This window comes from Acanthochromis polyacanthus, chromosome 13 (assembly GCF_021347895.1).
Source record: "Acanthochromis polyacanthus isolate Apoly-LR-REF ecotype Palm Island chromosome 13, KAUST_Apoly_ChrSc, whole genome shotgun sequence".
NCBI lineage: Eukaryota > Metazoa > Chordata > Actinopteri > Pomacentridae > Acanthochromis > Acanthochromis polyacanthus.
In genome coordinates this window covers 3309296-3321938 of record NC_067125.1, presented here as the reverse complement: position 1 = coordinate 3321938, position 12643 = coordinate 3309296, and the positions used below count along the sequence as shown (strand labels likewise).

General features: G+C 41.0%; 1 protein-coding gene across 1 annotated transcript; it reads left to right on the top strand.

The window, feature by feature from the left end:
- Nucleotides 1-318: 318 nt before the first annotated feature.
- On the top strand, nucleotides 319-12189 carry LOC127536778 (scavenger receptor cysteine-rich type 1 protein M160-like). Its single transcript, XM_051958023.1, has 6 exons — nucleotides 319-473; nucleotides 3032-3280; nucleotides 6366-6659; nucleotides 7389-7706; nucleotides 8576-8896; nucleotides 11121-12189. Exons 1-6 carry the CDS (start codon nucleotides 428-430, stop codon nucleotides 11126-11128), a joined length of 1236 nt encoding a protein of 411 aa, XP_051813983.1. The 5' UTR covers nucleotides 319-427; the 3' UTR covers nucleotides 11129-12189.
- Nucleotides 12190-12643: the final 454 nt, after the last annotated feature.

Below are 12643 nucleotides of genomic sequence, written 5' to 3'. Positions count from 1 at the left end.
ATGTATCTAAATAAATAAAATGTATATTTTGCAGATATTTGTCAATATTTAAGAAAAGAAAATATTTATGATTTTAAAATTAAAAAACCTAAATTATTTTACAGATTTTTTTCTATTTTTGAAAAACTTGCAATATTTATTTTTACAAATAGTAATCAGTTCATAAAAATAATGATTTTACAGATATTTGCATCATTTTTGTTCCAGCTTTTTAAAGTATTTTTAGCCTCATTTTCTGCCAGATTTCACTCTTTAGGTTGTTATTTTTTATAATTTTCTTCTGAAATGAAGACCTTCAGTGTTTGTTTGTGGTTCTGCAGGATCTTTGCTGTAAAATGTTTCCTTAAAGCAGCAGCAGGAGGCTGAACCCACTCTGGTCTGATAAAGACGTTAAAGGAGGAAATAAGTTCAGTCTGCAGCCGCCGACATGGACCTCAGAGCTCTGACGCTGTTTGTGGGTTTGTGCAGCTCAGGTAGGACCTTATTTACTGACGGACACGTTTACACTTTGATTCTCCAAGCTCTGAACTGATGCATCCACCACAAATACTGAAAGGAACACAGAATACAGAAAGAAAAGCTCACTGGTGTGTTCAAGGCTGCAGCTTTGGGAGGAAATCTCAGCGTCAAACAATTAATTTAATGCATTCTGGGTCATTTCTCTTCATCTATTTGTTCATTTTCTGTGCAAATTTACTGTTAAAACGTCTTTTTTTATTCAAAAAACTACACACGGCTGCAGGTTTTGTTAGAAATATGGCCGTCAAACTATTAGTTTAATGCAATATGGATCATTTTTCTGCACCAATTTGTTTGTTGTTTGCAGCAATTTGCTGTTAAAAAGTCTTTATTTATTTAAAAACAACACAAGGCTGCAGCGTTGGTAGGAAATTTGAGCATCAAACATGTAGTTAATGCATTCTGGGTCATTTTTCTGCACCAGTTTGTTCATTTTCTGCAAGAATTTGCTGTTAGAATGTCTTTATTAATGAAAAATAACTTCCGACTTGAGACAAACCCAAAGGGTAGAGGGCGGAGAGAGAGACCCTGTAAATCCCCCTATGACCAGCTAAATTAATAATTGATCTTCAGAGGATCACCGGACTCCCTACCCCCCTCCTCAGCTCTCCGTCTAACGGGTCCGGTTCTCCAGTCCAGTGGGGTCTGACCCAGATGTGTTCTGAAGAACGTTTAAGCTGGTTATTCGAGGAAAATTCGCCTAGCCTCTCACTGCCCCCATCCACACACCTAATCCTGCTTCCTCTGATAATTAACTTAACTGAAGTGGACGGGGGTCAGGACCAGATTTAGATCTGCATGTATCCAATTTGGTTGTTTGGGCCAGTAAAACTTTGTTCATCCATTCAGGTGTTGTTCCTCACGGAGGAAATAGAGTTCAGTAATGTTCCTTCAGACAGCATTATATCCAGATCACAGTTCCATAATCCTCAAGCACTAAGCAGTACTTTGGTCCATAATTCCAACAGAACAGTTATTCCTTTGCAGATCATGTTGAATCCCCGTGATAAAATCCCCTTAGCTCAGGGCATTTCTACCTTGGTTTGCATTGAGCGACTACCACCCAACGACTCCCAGCTTGCATCTCGATCAGATGTAATTTATAGTGAACTGAACCTTCTGCACATGCAATGACTGCACCCTTAATTAACACAGCAATGGTCTCATACTAAATTAATTTGAGCAATAGCTTAATTTCTAACCCTCCCAACTCGCACACTTGTACCATGCACCGACCGCATGGACACCTCCACTTTTAAGGAACTGAAACTGTCTATTTTGGACTGTCTAGACAGCCCATCTTGCCCCCCCCGTCGCTGGCATCCCATTGTGCAATCTTTTGGACAATATGTACCGACTTTTAAAAAACCCCCAATCTATTGTGAGTTTAATCTCTACGGTGAACACTTGACCCTCGTTCACTTAGCTCCTGACTTCTCACCTCATTACCAGGTTAAAACCTCTTATTTTAACAGTTATCATTCATTAGGTTATGGCATAATCTGATCCTAAATCACAGGTTATAACATCACAATGTTCCCTTATTTAGCTGTTGTTCTGTCAGAGTCTCCCTCTTGTGGCTGATTCTGGGATCTCATATCTCCATGCTTCACAACAGACTGCATAAGGAATCTGAGCACGCAATTATTCATTTCCTGCTTTCTGGGTGAATTTTCTGCATCTATTTGTTCATTTTCTGTGCAAATTTACTGTTAAAACGTCTTTATTTATGAAAAAACTACACACGGCTGCAGGTTCTGTTGGAATTTCAGCATCAAACTGTTCATTTCATGCATTCTAATGACTTTTTCTTCACCAATTTGCTGTTAAAATGTCTATTTATGATAAAACACACAAAAATGGAGCTGAATAGAAAATGCTCTGGAATCAGGCATTCTGCAGCATGTTTTACTCTGAGGTGATCAGAAAACTTTGTTGCACAGTTTGCACTCAACCAGCTTTTATCCAAGCTGCCATCTGGACGTTTTTTTCAAAGAAAACTTTGCGCCCACCAAGCTCAATGCGTCTCGTCTTCCTTCACTCTTCATTAAGCTTTATTATGTGCTGACGTCACTCCTGTGGATCTTCTTCACTGGAAACAGATTTTAGGTTCATTAGCGCCACCTACTGGACTGAAGTGTTCTTCAGAGTTACTGGTGTGACAGAAATTAGGGAACTGAGAAAGGTGTGATGAAAAGGGTTATTTTTAATGCTTTTTTCTGCAGTTGATTGATGTGAATGAACACGTTAAAGTCCCAGCCCTAAAATACATAAATACAGATATATGCACTTAGATGTTGACTGTAAAAAGAAGAAAACTAAAGTTCTTCATTTTCTTTTGAACTCTATTTAGACATATAGCAATAAATCTAATTATTTTCCTGATCTTTGTCATTATTTGAATCAAAGTTTGTATTTTAGGGCTGATCGCTGCTATTTTACTGATTTTCATTGTTTTGATAAATTCCTGGGAGTCTTATTTTGAAAGCCTCCACTTCCTGTCCCATCGGAGGTCCGAGTCCCTGTTCTGGCAGACTGGAGCAGCAGCGTCAGTCGGACTGGGAACCAGTGAGGGACCAGAACCTGGACTGGAACCTGACGGCAGCAGATCAGGTCTGCAGGAGGATCAGCTGTGGTTCTGTGGTTTCACTCAGGAGAACTCTGGACCAGGAACCTCCACAAGACTTGGTCACCAGAGATGAGTCCAGAGCTGAAGGAACTCCAGAACGGCCCCCCTTCAGAGTGGAGATCACCTGCTCAGGTGAGGAGGAACCACTAAGAATAATAATCATAAGAATAATGACAAAACATGAAAAGTGTAATTTTTATTTCTGTCATTTTAGTCAATTTTATCTGTAATTTAACAAAACATGAAAAATCTGTTGAAAAGAATCTGTGAAAATTCTGATTTTTTGTGTGAACAAAATGAAAAGTTTGGGCCACGTTTGTTTTGTTTCAGTTCTTTTTAAATCAACTCAGAGTTTATTAAACCCCAGAGGGAAATTTTGCAACAACTGAACTAATGTTTTTTAAACTATTTTTAAAAACCTTTTTTTAATTCTGAAATATGTATTTTATTTTAAATAATGACAAATATTGGTAAAATAATGATATTCAGGTTATTGTCAATTAGGGCTGCAACTAACGATTATTTTAATAGTCAATTAATCGGCCGATTATTTTTTCGATTAATCGATGAATCGGATAAAAAAAATTTAATTTCCGCCTCTTTATTCAGAAATAGAAGATTTGAAATGACAGAACAAATAAGATGATTGTAGTGAAGCCTTCATCTTCAACCATCAGAGGCCTCATGTCAGTGACGTCATGCTGAGGATGCTCTCAGTCAGACAGCTGCTTGCTGTGGTGGACATGATGTCTTTCTATCATAAAGCCTATCAGTGTAGTTCATCCTGCCTCACTCCAACACAGACCAGTGTCTTCACTCTGACTTTGTCAGAAAATTAAAACTTGAGGCTTAATCTTCAAATTATTACCACGATAATGTGCAACATACGTTTATTTATAATGCATATCCAAACCATGCTTAAGATGATTAAAGTGAAATAAATCGTATCTCTCTCAGTCACACACACTCTATCACTGTCATTAATCAGTTAATAAGCTAACCCTAGCATCGGACAAGCTACCAGAGAGACTGACGTTACATTTCCTCACTTTAAAGTGGAACAAATGTAGGATAATGCAGTGACTTAAGGTGTGTGTCCACTAGATGCGACACATCGCATGTGGCATGTTGGTCCGGTTGGTGTGTTTCCAGCTGTGATCCAGAGTGTTTACCTGCAGCTCATTTACATAAAGTAGACTGGACTTGTCCTTCAACATCTAAACGAGCCGTCGGTGAACTAAAACCAGGACAGGTTCAGCTGCTGCACAGATCATTTCTCGCCTCAAATGCTTTAGAAATACTTTTCCCTTTAGTGTTTTCAAAATAATAGAGAAAGTTTGCGGCCGAGCCGCTGTCTTTATCAGACTCATCTACTGGACTTGCCTGGAAAATCCAGACTGACTTTATTTATGTATTAATATAAATACAAATAAAGGCAGTCTGGCATTGCGATGATGCGAGACGATTTCAAAAAGGAGGGGCTAACGAATGCAGCTTGAACGAGAAAGAACCAATCAGCGTAACACGGATGTGACGCACAAACAAATCGACCTTGAAGTCCATGTAGTCCAAACAACAATGGCATGCAGCCGAGAAAGCGTCGCGGTGATTACTGCCGTTTTTGTCACAAAAATCTGCGAATACATGGGGTACTCTCAAGTACAACACTTATTTTTGAAAAGGCTACGCAACAAAAGACTCCTTCCGAACGATTAGCGGTGTTAGGAATAACTTTAACCCGTTGTGCTTCAGTGTCCCGCCCGCGGTACACTTTGAGATCTGCATAAGCAATTTGCTAAATGTCTGAAACTGCAAACACGATTATACAAACACTATACACCGATGGAAAGCTTAGATTCTCATGAATCCGCCGGTATAAATCACTTTCAGATGTGATTACCACGGCGGTAATATAAACACATTTGTCCAACAAACAACGAATATCCATCCATCCGTTCTCTATACACGGCTTCAACGCACACAGCGCGACTCACATTTCCGGGTTCATTATTACACACAAAAAAAAGATTCCACAAAAAACGGCCATAATCCAACCTTGGACATCCAGACGACACAAGCCAGTAAACTATTTCGTCCAAATCATGTCTTGAAGTCGGTATATGATCCACGAATCGGTCGTTTTCAAGGAAATGCATTTCGCGATGTGTGTCCAATATTCCCTGTATTTCTCATCATATTTTCATTTACAAATAGAATATTAGCGATTTTTTGGACTGAAAATGGCTGGAATTGACTGCAGCTTTTAAATCGGAGCCAAACCAAGTCGCTGCGTAAGTGTGAAAGTTGCTTAAATTTACTCACACGTTTGGAACGGGATTTTCCTCTGTACAAACAATGGCAAGAAGCCGAAAGTAACGAGCCATCCACTGCCTCCTCATCGTCGGAAACGTCAAGTGAAAAGAGGCAACGACTAACGCCATCCAAAACGCCAAGAGACCACAAAAAGATTCGCTTTGGCCCCCCTCCTCTCTCTCTCTCTCTCCTTCTTGTTTTACGGCGGTGGCCCTCCTCCTCCTCCTCCTCCTCCTCCTCCTCCGGCATCATCTTTATGGATAATCCAGGCGCTGATGATGACGCAGCATCAACTCCCGCCTCCCGTGCTGTGATTGGTCGTACCAAACTGTACCGTGAGGGAAACGCGATTCAATTGGCACAATACCAAACTGACTCTCCTGTATCTCCTAACATGGAGATAGGAGATTACATGGAGATTCAGTTTGGATTTTCCAAGCTACCATCGGACCATCAAGCTGAAAGCGCGGTCACGTGACCACGTAGCGGCCCGCTCGTGACCGTCCGGCATCAGTGTGATTTTCAGATGCGTGCATGGATGTTATTGACAGATTATTTAAGGGTTTTTGTTTGTTTACAGTCAACACCCAAGCTAGTATTTTTTCTGTTTTTTAATTTGCAGTATATTATTTATAATTTAGCAGATAAGAGAAAATTCATAAAAATAAAATCATAATATTCAGACACATCAGGAAATGATTAAAAAAAGTGTTGATCAGTGTTTCCTCAAACGTCACGGCAGGAAAAAATGAAAAATATGAGTAAATTATTCCAAAAATATTCAGATAAAAACTGTTGAAATGCTGTAATTTTTTACAGTGTGAATCAGCTCCGACACAGGAATGTTGTAATGATGGAATTTGTCCAAATGTTGAACCTTCTGATCTTCTATCTCCTCCTGCAGACTCTGTGAGGCTGGTGGGCGGGACTCATCGGTGTTCAGGTAGACTGCAGGTGAAGAGGAACCAGGTGTGGTCCTCAGTGTGTTCAGATGGATTTGACCTGCAGGATGCTGAGGTGGTCTGCAGGGAGCTGGGCTGTGGTTCTCCTTCAGGGTTTAAGGAGGAACTCTATGGAGAAGCTCCAGAGTGGATCCCAGAGTTCCGGTGTGGAGGCCATGAGTCTGCTCTGCTGCACTGTGAGCGCTCAGATAGAGACACCTGCTCACCTGGAACCACCGTCACACTCACCTGCTCAGGTAAAGCTGCAGCTGGAATCACTCCCAGACAGCAGGTAACGTTCCCACAGCGTTGGAGAACGTTACCCACAAGTGTTCATGATTTTATGGAGAAAAAACTCATCAAATGTTCAGAGAATGTTCTCAGAAAGTTTACAGTGATGTTCCTGTAAAGAACAAAAAGTCTGAATGCAGCATTCAGAGGATGTTGTCAGAAACTCAGATCAGGTTCTCAAACCAATATTCAAAACGTTTTCCAGATGTTCTCCAGGCCTCAGATGATGTTCATAAAATGTTCCTGTAATGTGACATTATTAAAGGAGGAAGGTTTAGCTTGTATGTTGAGGGAACGTTCTTCTTTCAAACACTGATGATAACAAATGACGTTTTCAATGAAACATTCAGAAAATGTTTTTAAGGTGTTACCTCCTCAGACGACAGAACGTTCTTTAAAAGATGTTTCCACAAAGGTGGAACGTTCTGTCTGCAAAGACTGTCTGTTGTCTGAGGTGTTGATGTCAGGATGCAGGAACGTTTTCTGAAGACGTTCTGAAGATGTTGTTGAGGGAACATGTTCTAGAATCTGTCAAACGTTTCCACAACGTTTGGAGAACGTTCAGTCTAACAATGTTCTCACCAAGACATCTTTAGTTCTTCTACTTTTCAGAAGAACATTCTGGGAACTGAGAGAAAACGTTGTTCAGAACACATCAGTAGAACCTTCTCAGAGCTGCTCCTGTCTCCTCTCAGCTCCAGACCAAGTGAGGCTGGTGGGAAACAGAAGCACCTGTGCAGGTGAGCTGCAGATGAAGGTCCATGAAGACTGGAGGCCCGCGGTGGACGAGGACTGGTACTGGAGTCAGAAGTGGACATCAGCAGCAGCATCAGCAGTGTGTTCTCAGCTCAGATGTGGTTCTATCGTGACTACAGATTTAGAGAGAATCGGATCAAAGAGACCCGTGTGGCGTATCGAGTCCTCCTGCTTCCAGTCGACTGTTTCCCTTCAGGACTGTCTGTTTCTGAGCGATGAGGCCAGAGACTCCTATAGTCTGCAGGTGATCTGTTCAGGTAACAACAGCTTCAGGTGTTTCCTCTGAAAGATGAACTAAGGAGCACAAATTCTGCTTCTTGGTTCCTTCTTTCCCTCAGTGTGCAGCTGCAGCAGCCACAAAGATCCACCATGGAGACATTATTTATTCAGATGACCATCATGAGTTAGTTTTTACTGTTTGACTGGAAATTATCTTTAATTTAACAAAACTCTGAAAATCTGTAAAGTAACAGTTTAAAAACATTTTATCAGAGTTTTTCTTCCACTAACAGTAAATATCTGTAACAAAACATGTTTGTTATTAAAATACAGTAAAAAATATAAATTTAAAATGTAAAACATAAAAAATGTGATTTTACAGTCCAACTTTGCAAAAGAACAAAACAACATTTGTAAATATTTAATGTTTTTATTGATGTTTTGTCCTGTTTTCTAGTTCTATACTTTTGTGATTCTAAAGATAAAATCTGTAATTTAACTAAACTGTGAAAATTTAAAAATATCAGTTAAAAGATAAATTTTCAGTCCTTATTTTTTCTTTCAAATGATGACAAACATCTGGAAAATACAGATTTTTTTCAGGTTTATGGTCAAAAGCTGTTCATAAAAATACTGATTTTTAATGTGCACATTTTATTTCTAGTTATTTTCTGTAATTTAACAAAACTGAAAAAAGAGCATTTTATTACATTCTAAAAAAGTCTTAATGAACAGAATTTTTCTAAAAATCTCATCAAATGTCTGTAAAAGAATGAATTAGTGTTTATAAAAATCTACTTTTCAGTGAGATTTCGTCTGTAATTTAAATAACAGTAATTCTTCACCAAATAACAGTTAAAACAGCTGATTTTTTACAGTGTAGATTAAGGAACCTCTGTGTTTCCAGATCTGCTGGTTCAACCAAACATCTCCGTGTCTTCGTCCCGTCTTGAAGTCCAGCAGCAGAAGGTTAAGGTCCTCTTGGGCTCCAACTTCAGCATCATCTGCTCCACCAGGCCTCAGTATCCAGGAGGTTCCTTCCAGCTCGTCTTCAACTCCTCCAGCTCAACGCTCAACTACGTCCTTCCAGCCGTCACACATTCGGCCGTTTTCCTGTTTCCTGCAGCAGAAGGCCTCCACAGAGGGACGTACACCTGTATTTACCACCTCTACGTCTTCTCCCATAACTTCTCCTCCACCAGCCGGCCCATCTATCTCATCCCCTCAGGTACAGTGCCTTGTGAAAGTATTCGGTCCCCTTGAACTTTTCAACCTTTCGCCACATTTCAGGCTTCAAACATAAAGATATAAAATTCTAATTTTTTGTCAAGAATCAACAACAAGTGGGACACAATCGTGAAGTGGAACGAAATTTATTGGATATTTTAAACTTTTTTAACAAATAAAAACCTGAAAAGTGGGGCGTGCAATATTATTGGGCCCCTTGCATTAATACTTTGTAGCACCACCTTTTGCTGCAATTACAGCTGCAAGTCACTTGGGGTATGTCTCTATCAGTTTTGCACATCCACAGACTGAAATTCTTGCCCATTCTTCCTGCAAAACAGCTGGAGCTCAGTGAGGTTGGATGGAGAGCGTTTGTGAACAGCAGTCTTCAGCTCTGCCCACAGATTCTCCATTGGATTCAGGTCTGGACTTTGACTTGGCCATTCTAACACCTGGATACGTTTATTTGTGAACCATTCCATTGTAGATTTGGCTTTATGTTTTGGATCATTGTCCCGTTGGACGATAAATCTCCGTCCCAGTCTCAGGTCTTTTGCAGACTCCAACAGGTTTTCTTCCAGAATGCTCCTGTATTTGGCTCCATTCATCTTCCCATCAATTTTAACCATCTTCCCTGTCCCTGCTGAAGAAAAGCAGGCCCAAACCATGAGGCTGCCACCACCATGTTTGACAGTGGGGATGGTGTGTTCAGGGTGATGAGCTGTGTTGCTTTTACGCCAAACATATCGTTTTGCATTGTGGCCAAAAAGTTGGATTTTGCTTTCATCTGACCAGAGCACCTTCTTCCACATGTTTGGTGTGTCTCCCAGGTGGCTTGTGGCAAACTTCAAACCAGACTTTTTATGGATATCTTTGAGAAATGGCTTTCTTCTTGCCACTCTTCCATAAAGGCCAGATTTGTGCAGTGTACGACTGATTGTTGTCCTATGGACAGACTCTCCCACCTCAGCTGTAGATCTCTGCAGTTCATCCAGAGTGATCATGGGCCTCTTGGCTGCATCTCTGATCAGTCTTCTCCTTGTTCCAGGTGAAAGTTTAGAGGGACGGCCGGGTCTTGGTAGATTTGCAGTGGTCTGATACTCCTTCCATTTCAATATGATTGCTTGCACAGTGCTCCTTGAGATGTTTAAAGCTTGGGAAATCTTTTTGTATCCAAATCCGGCTTTAAACTTCTCCACAACAGTATCTGGGACCTGTCTGGTGTGTTCCTTGGGCTTCATGATGCTCTCTGCACTTTAAACAGAACCCTGAGACTATCACAGAGCAGGTGCATTTATACGGAGACTTGATTACACACAGGTGGATTCTATTTATCATCATCAGTCATTTAGGACAACATTGGATCATTCACATCAATCCTCACTGAACTTCTGGAGTGAGTTTGCTGCACTGAAAGTAAAGGGGCCGAATAATATTGCACACCCCACTTTTCAGTTTTTTTATTTGTTAAAAAAGTTTAAAATATCCAATAAATTTCGTTCCACTTCACGATTGTGTCCCACTTGTTGTTGATTCTTGACAAAAAATTAGAATTTTATATCTTTATGTTTGAAGCCTGAAATGTGGCAAAAGGTTGAAAAGTTCAAGGGGGCCGAATACTTTCACAAGGCTCTGTAGCTTCAGAGTCCAGGAGGGGAACACAAGTTCTACTTTCTGCTCAGACAGACCTCCTCAGGCTTATTGGTGTCTTAATTCCAGTACAAAGACAGACACTGTGGTGATTTTATTCATGCAGAGGCCAAACCTGGACTGCTTTTTCTACAAATCTGTACTTGTTCCTCTTTTAACAGCAGTTTGTGAAAGAAATCTGATTCACAAAGTTCAGTTTTATCAACTCTAGCTGTCGAATTAGTCTCTTGTGCAGCGATAAACTGCTCCAAAAGCTCCTGCTACACTTGAAACAGAACCGTGACACACTGGTTAGCTTTATTTCGTCCACCCTTACTTTTTTACATTTTTTAATATAAAAAGAAAATCTTTTCTGTTCAAAGTAGCTTCCTAGTGGATTGATAAAGGTAAAAAGATGGACTAAATCAAGCTAGAATCAAGCTAACAGTGTGTCACGGTCACATTCAGAGTGTAGCAGGAGCTCTGGGAGCAGTTTATCGCTGCACCAGGAGGCTACTTAGACAGCTAAAGTAGATTCATTTCAGGATGTATTTTGTATTTGATCATCAGACTTGTTTTCTGTCTCATCTTTCCAGCTCTGTAGAAACCAGAAGCAGAAATGAAGAAACAAACGTCGTCGCTGAGCTCCAGTGATCCACGATTTACCAAGAAAAATCCAGAAAATGATCTGTCTGCTTTTGTCCATGAAATAAACTTTCATCCAGAAGTGAAACAACAACAACTTCTACAGAAAACAACAATATTTCAGCTGATTTAAATCCAGGAAAAAATACAGTCAGGTTGGAAAAATACTGATTTTTAATGTGGACGTTATTCACAGTTTTGGCTTTTTATTGGATCCAAGGGTAGTAGCATGCATTGGGTTTAAGAATTACACATCGTTTTTAGGACAAACCAAGGGTGACATATAATAAACAAAACAAAATGGGGAGATAATAAACTGACCAGTAGCAGCAAACAGTATGAGGTATTCACAGTGTCGAAAAAGTGTCATCCAGGACAACTGAGCTATGCAGTGCAGTGAAGTATGAGCATGTACAGTAGTTACAGGGGGGTCAGTGCTGTGATGTACTGTGGCCTCCGCTGCTGTTTAAGAGTCTGATGGCGGTGGGCACAAAGGAGCGCCTGAAGCGCTCAGTTCTGCTTCTGGGTGGGATGATGCGCTGGCTGAACGAGCTGCCCATGTCACACAGCTCTCAGGATCCCATTCCAGCTCCTGTCCTGGTTTTCCTTCCTGTCTCTCTCTCTCTCCCGGCCGCTCGCCTGCTGGATGACAGCTGAGTGCTGCATGGGCGCTTAAAAGCCCTCTGCTCCCCTCAGTTGGCGTGGGAGCATTGTATGTCTGGACCGACCCACATGCCGTTTCCCCTCAATCCGTTCTGGATCCCGTTAGCTCTGGACTTTTCTGTGGATTTCTCCCTTCTGGACTCTATTGTGCCTTTGGTTGTTTTTTGGACTCTTCTCAGTTGCCTGCTCTCTTAGGAGACAACTTTCCAGCGTGTGAGTAACTCTCAGTTCACCTGTATTAATAAGCGGTTTGTTTTCGGAGAGTGGAATTGTTTTGCCTTGCCTCTGTTCCTGTTCTTAGTTATCTGGTGGATGTGATTTTGGATTTTGGTTTAATAAACCCCTTTTCGCCTTTAACACCTGTTGAGTGTACTGAAACATGTCACTGATGTAGGATGAAGAGGATGAAACTGTGTCTGCTGCCTTTACAGAGGGGGATCCAGAAAGGCATACAGAGGATGTTACTGATAGTTCTCTTCCCATTCACATTTTGGGTGGAATATAGAGTGTGACATTTAGCCTACACTGAAGTGTTGCACATTCTCATCTTTTTTTTAACAGAGCATGGCTGGACAGCAGCAGGATGGTTCCTCATCTGGGTCTTCAGTTTGTAGGGCAGGGTGTTGCTCTCCTCTAATAGTGGTAATATTATGAAGAACAACACATGCCACAGTAATATCACAGGCCCTCTCAGGGGTCACCCTGAGGAGACGTAGGCTCTGGAAACGGGCTTTCAGCAGGCCTATGGTCATCTCCACCCGGGCTCTGGTCCTGCAGTGAGCCCGGTTGAAGTTCTGTTGGGGGCCTGGTT

What these genes read in the sequence shown, in the direction of transcription:
- LOC127536778 (XM_051958023.1), top strand. Translation starts at nt 428, where the DNA reads ATGGACCTCAGAGCTCTGACGCTGTTTGTGGGTTTGTGCAGCTCAG. An exon ending in TGTGGGTTTGTGCAGCTCAG is followed by an intron (nt 474 to 3,031) that starts GTAGGACCTTAT and finishes GTCCCATCGGAG; the next exon opens with GTCCGAGTCCCTGTTCTGGC. An exon ending in CGTCACACTCACCTGCTCAG is followed by an intron (nt 6,660 to 7,388) that starts GTAAAGCTGCAG and finishes GTCTCCTCTCAG; the next exon opens with CTCCAGACCAAGTGAGGCTG.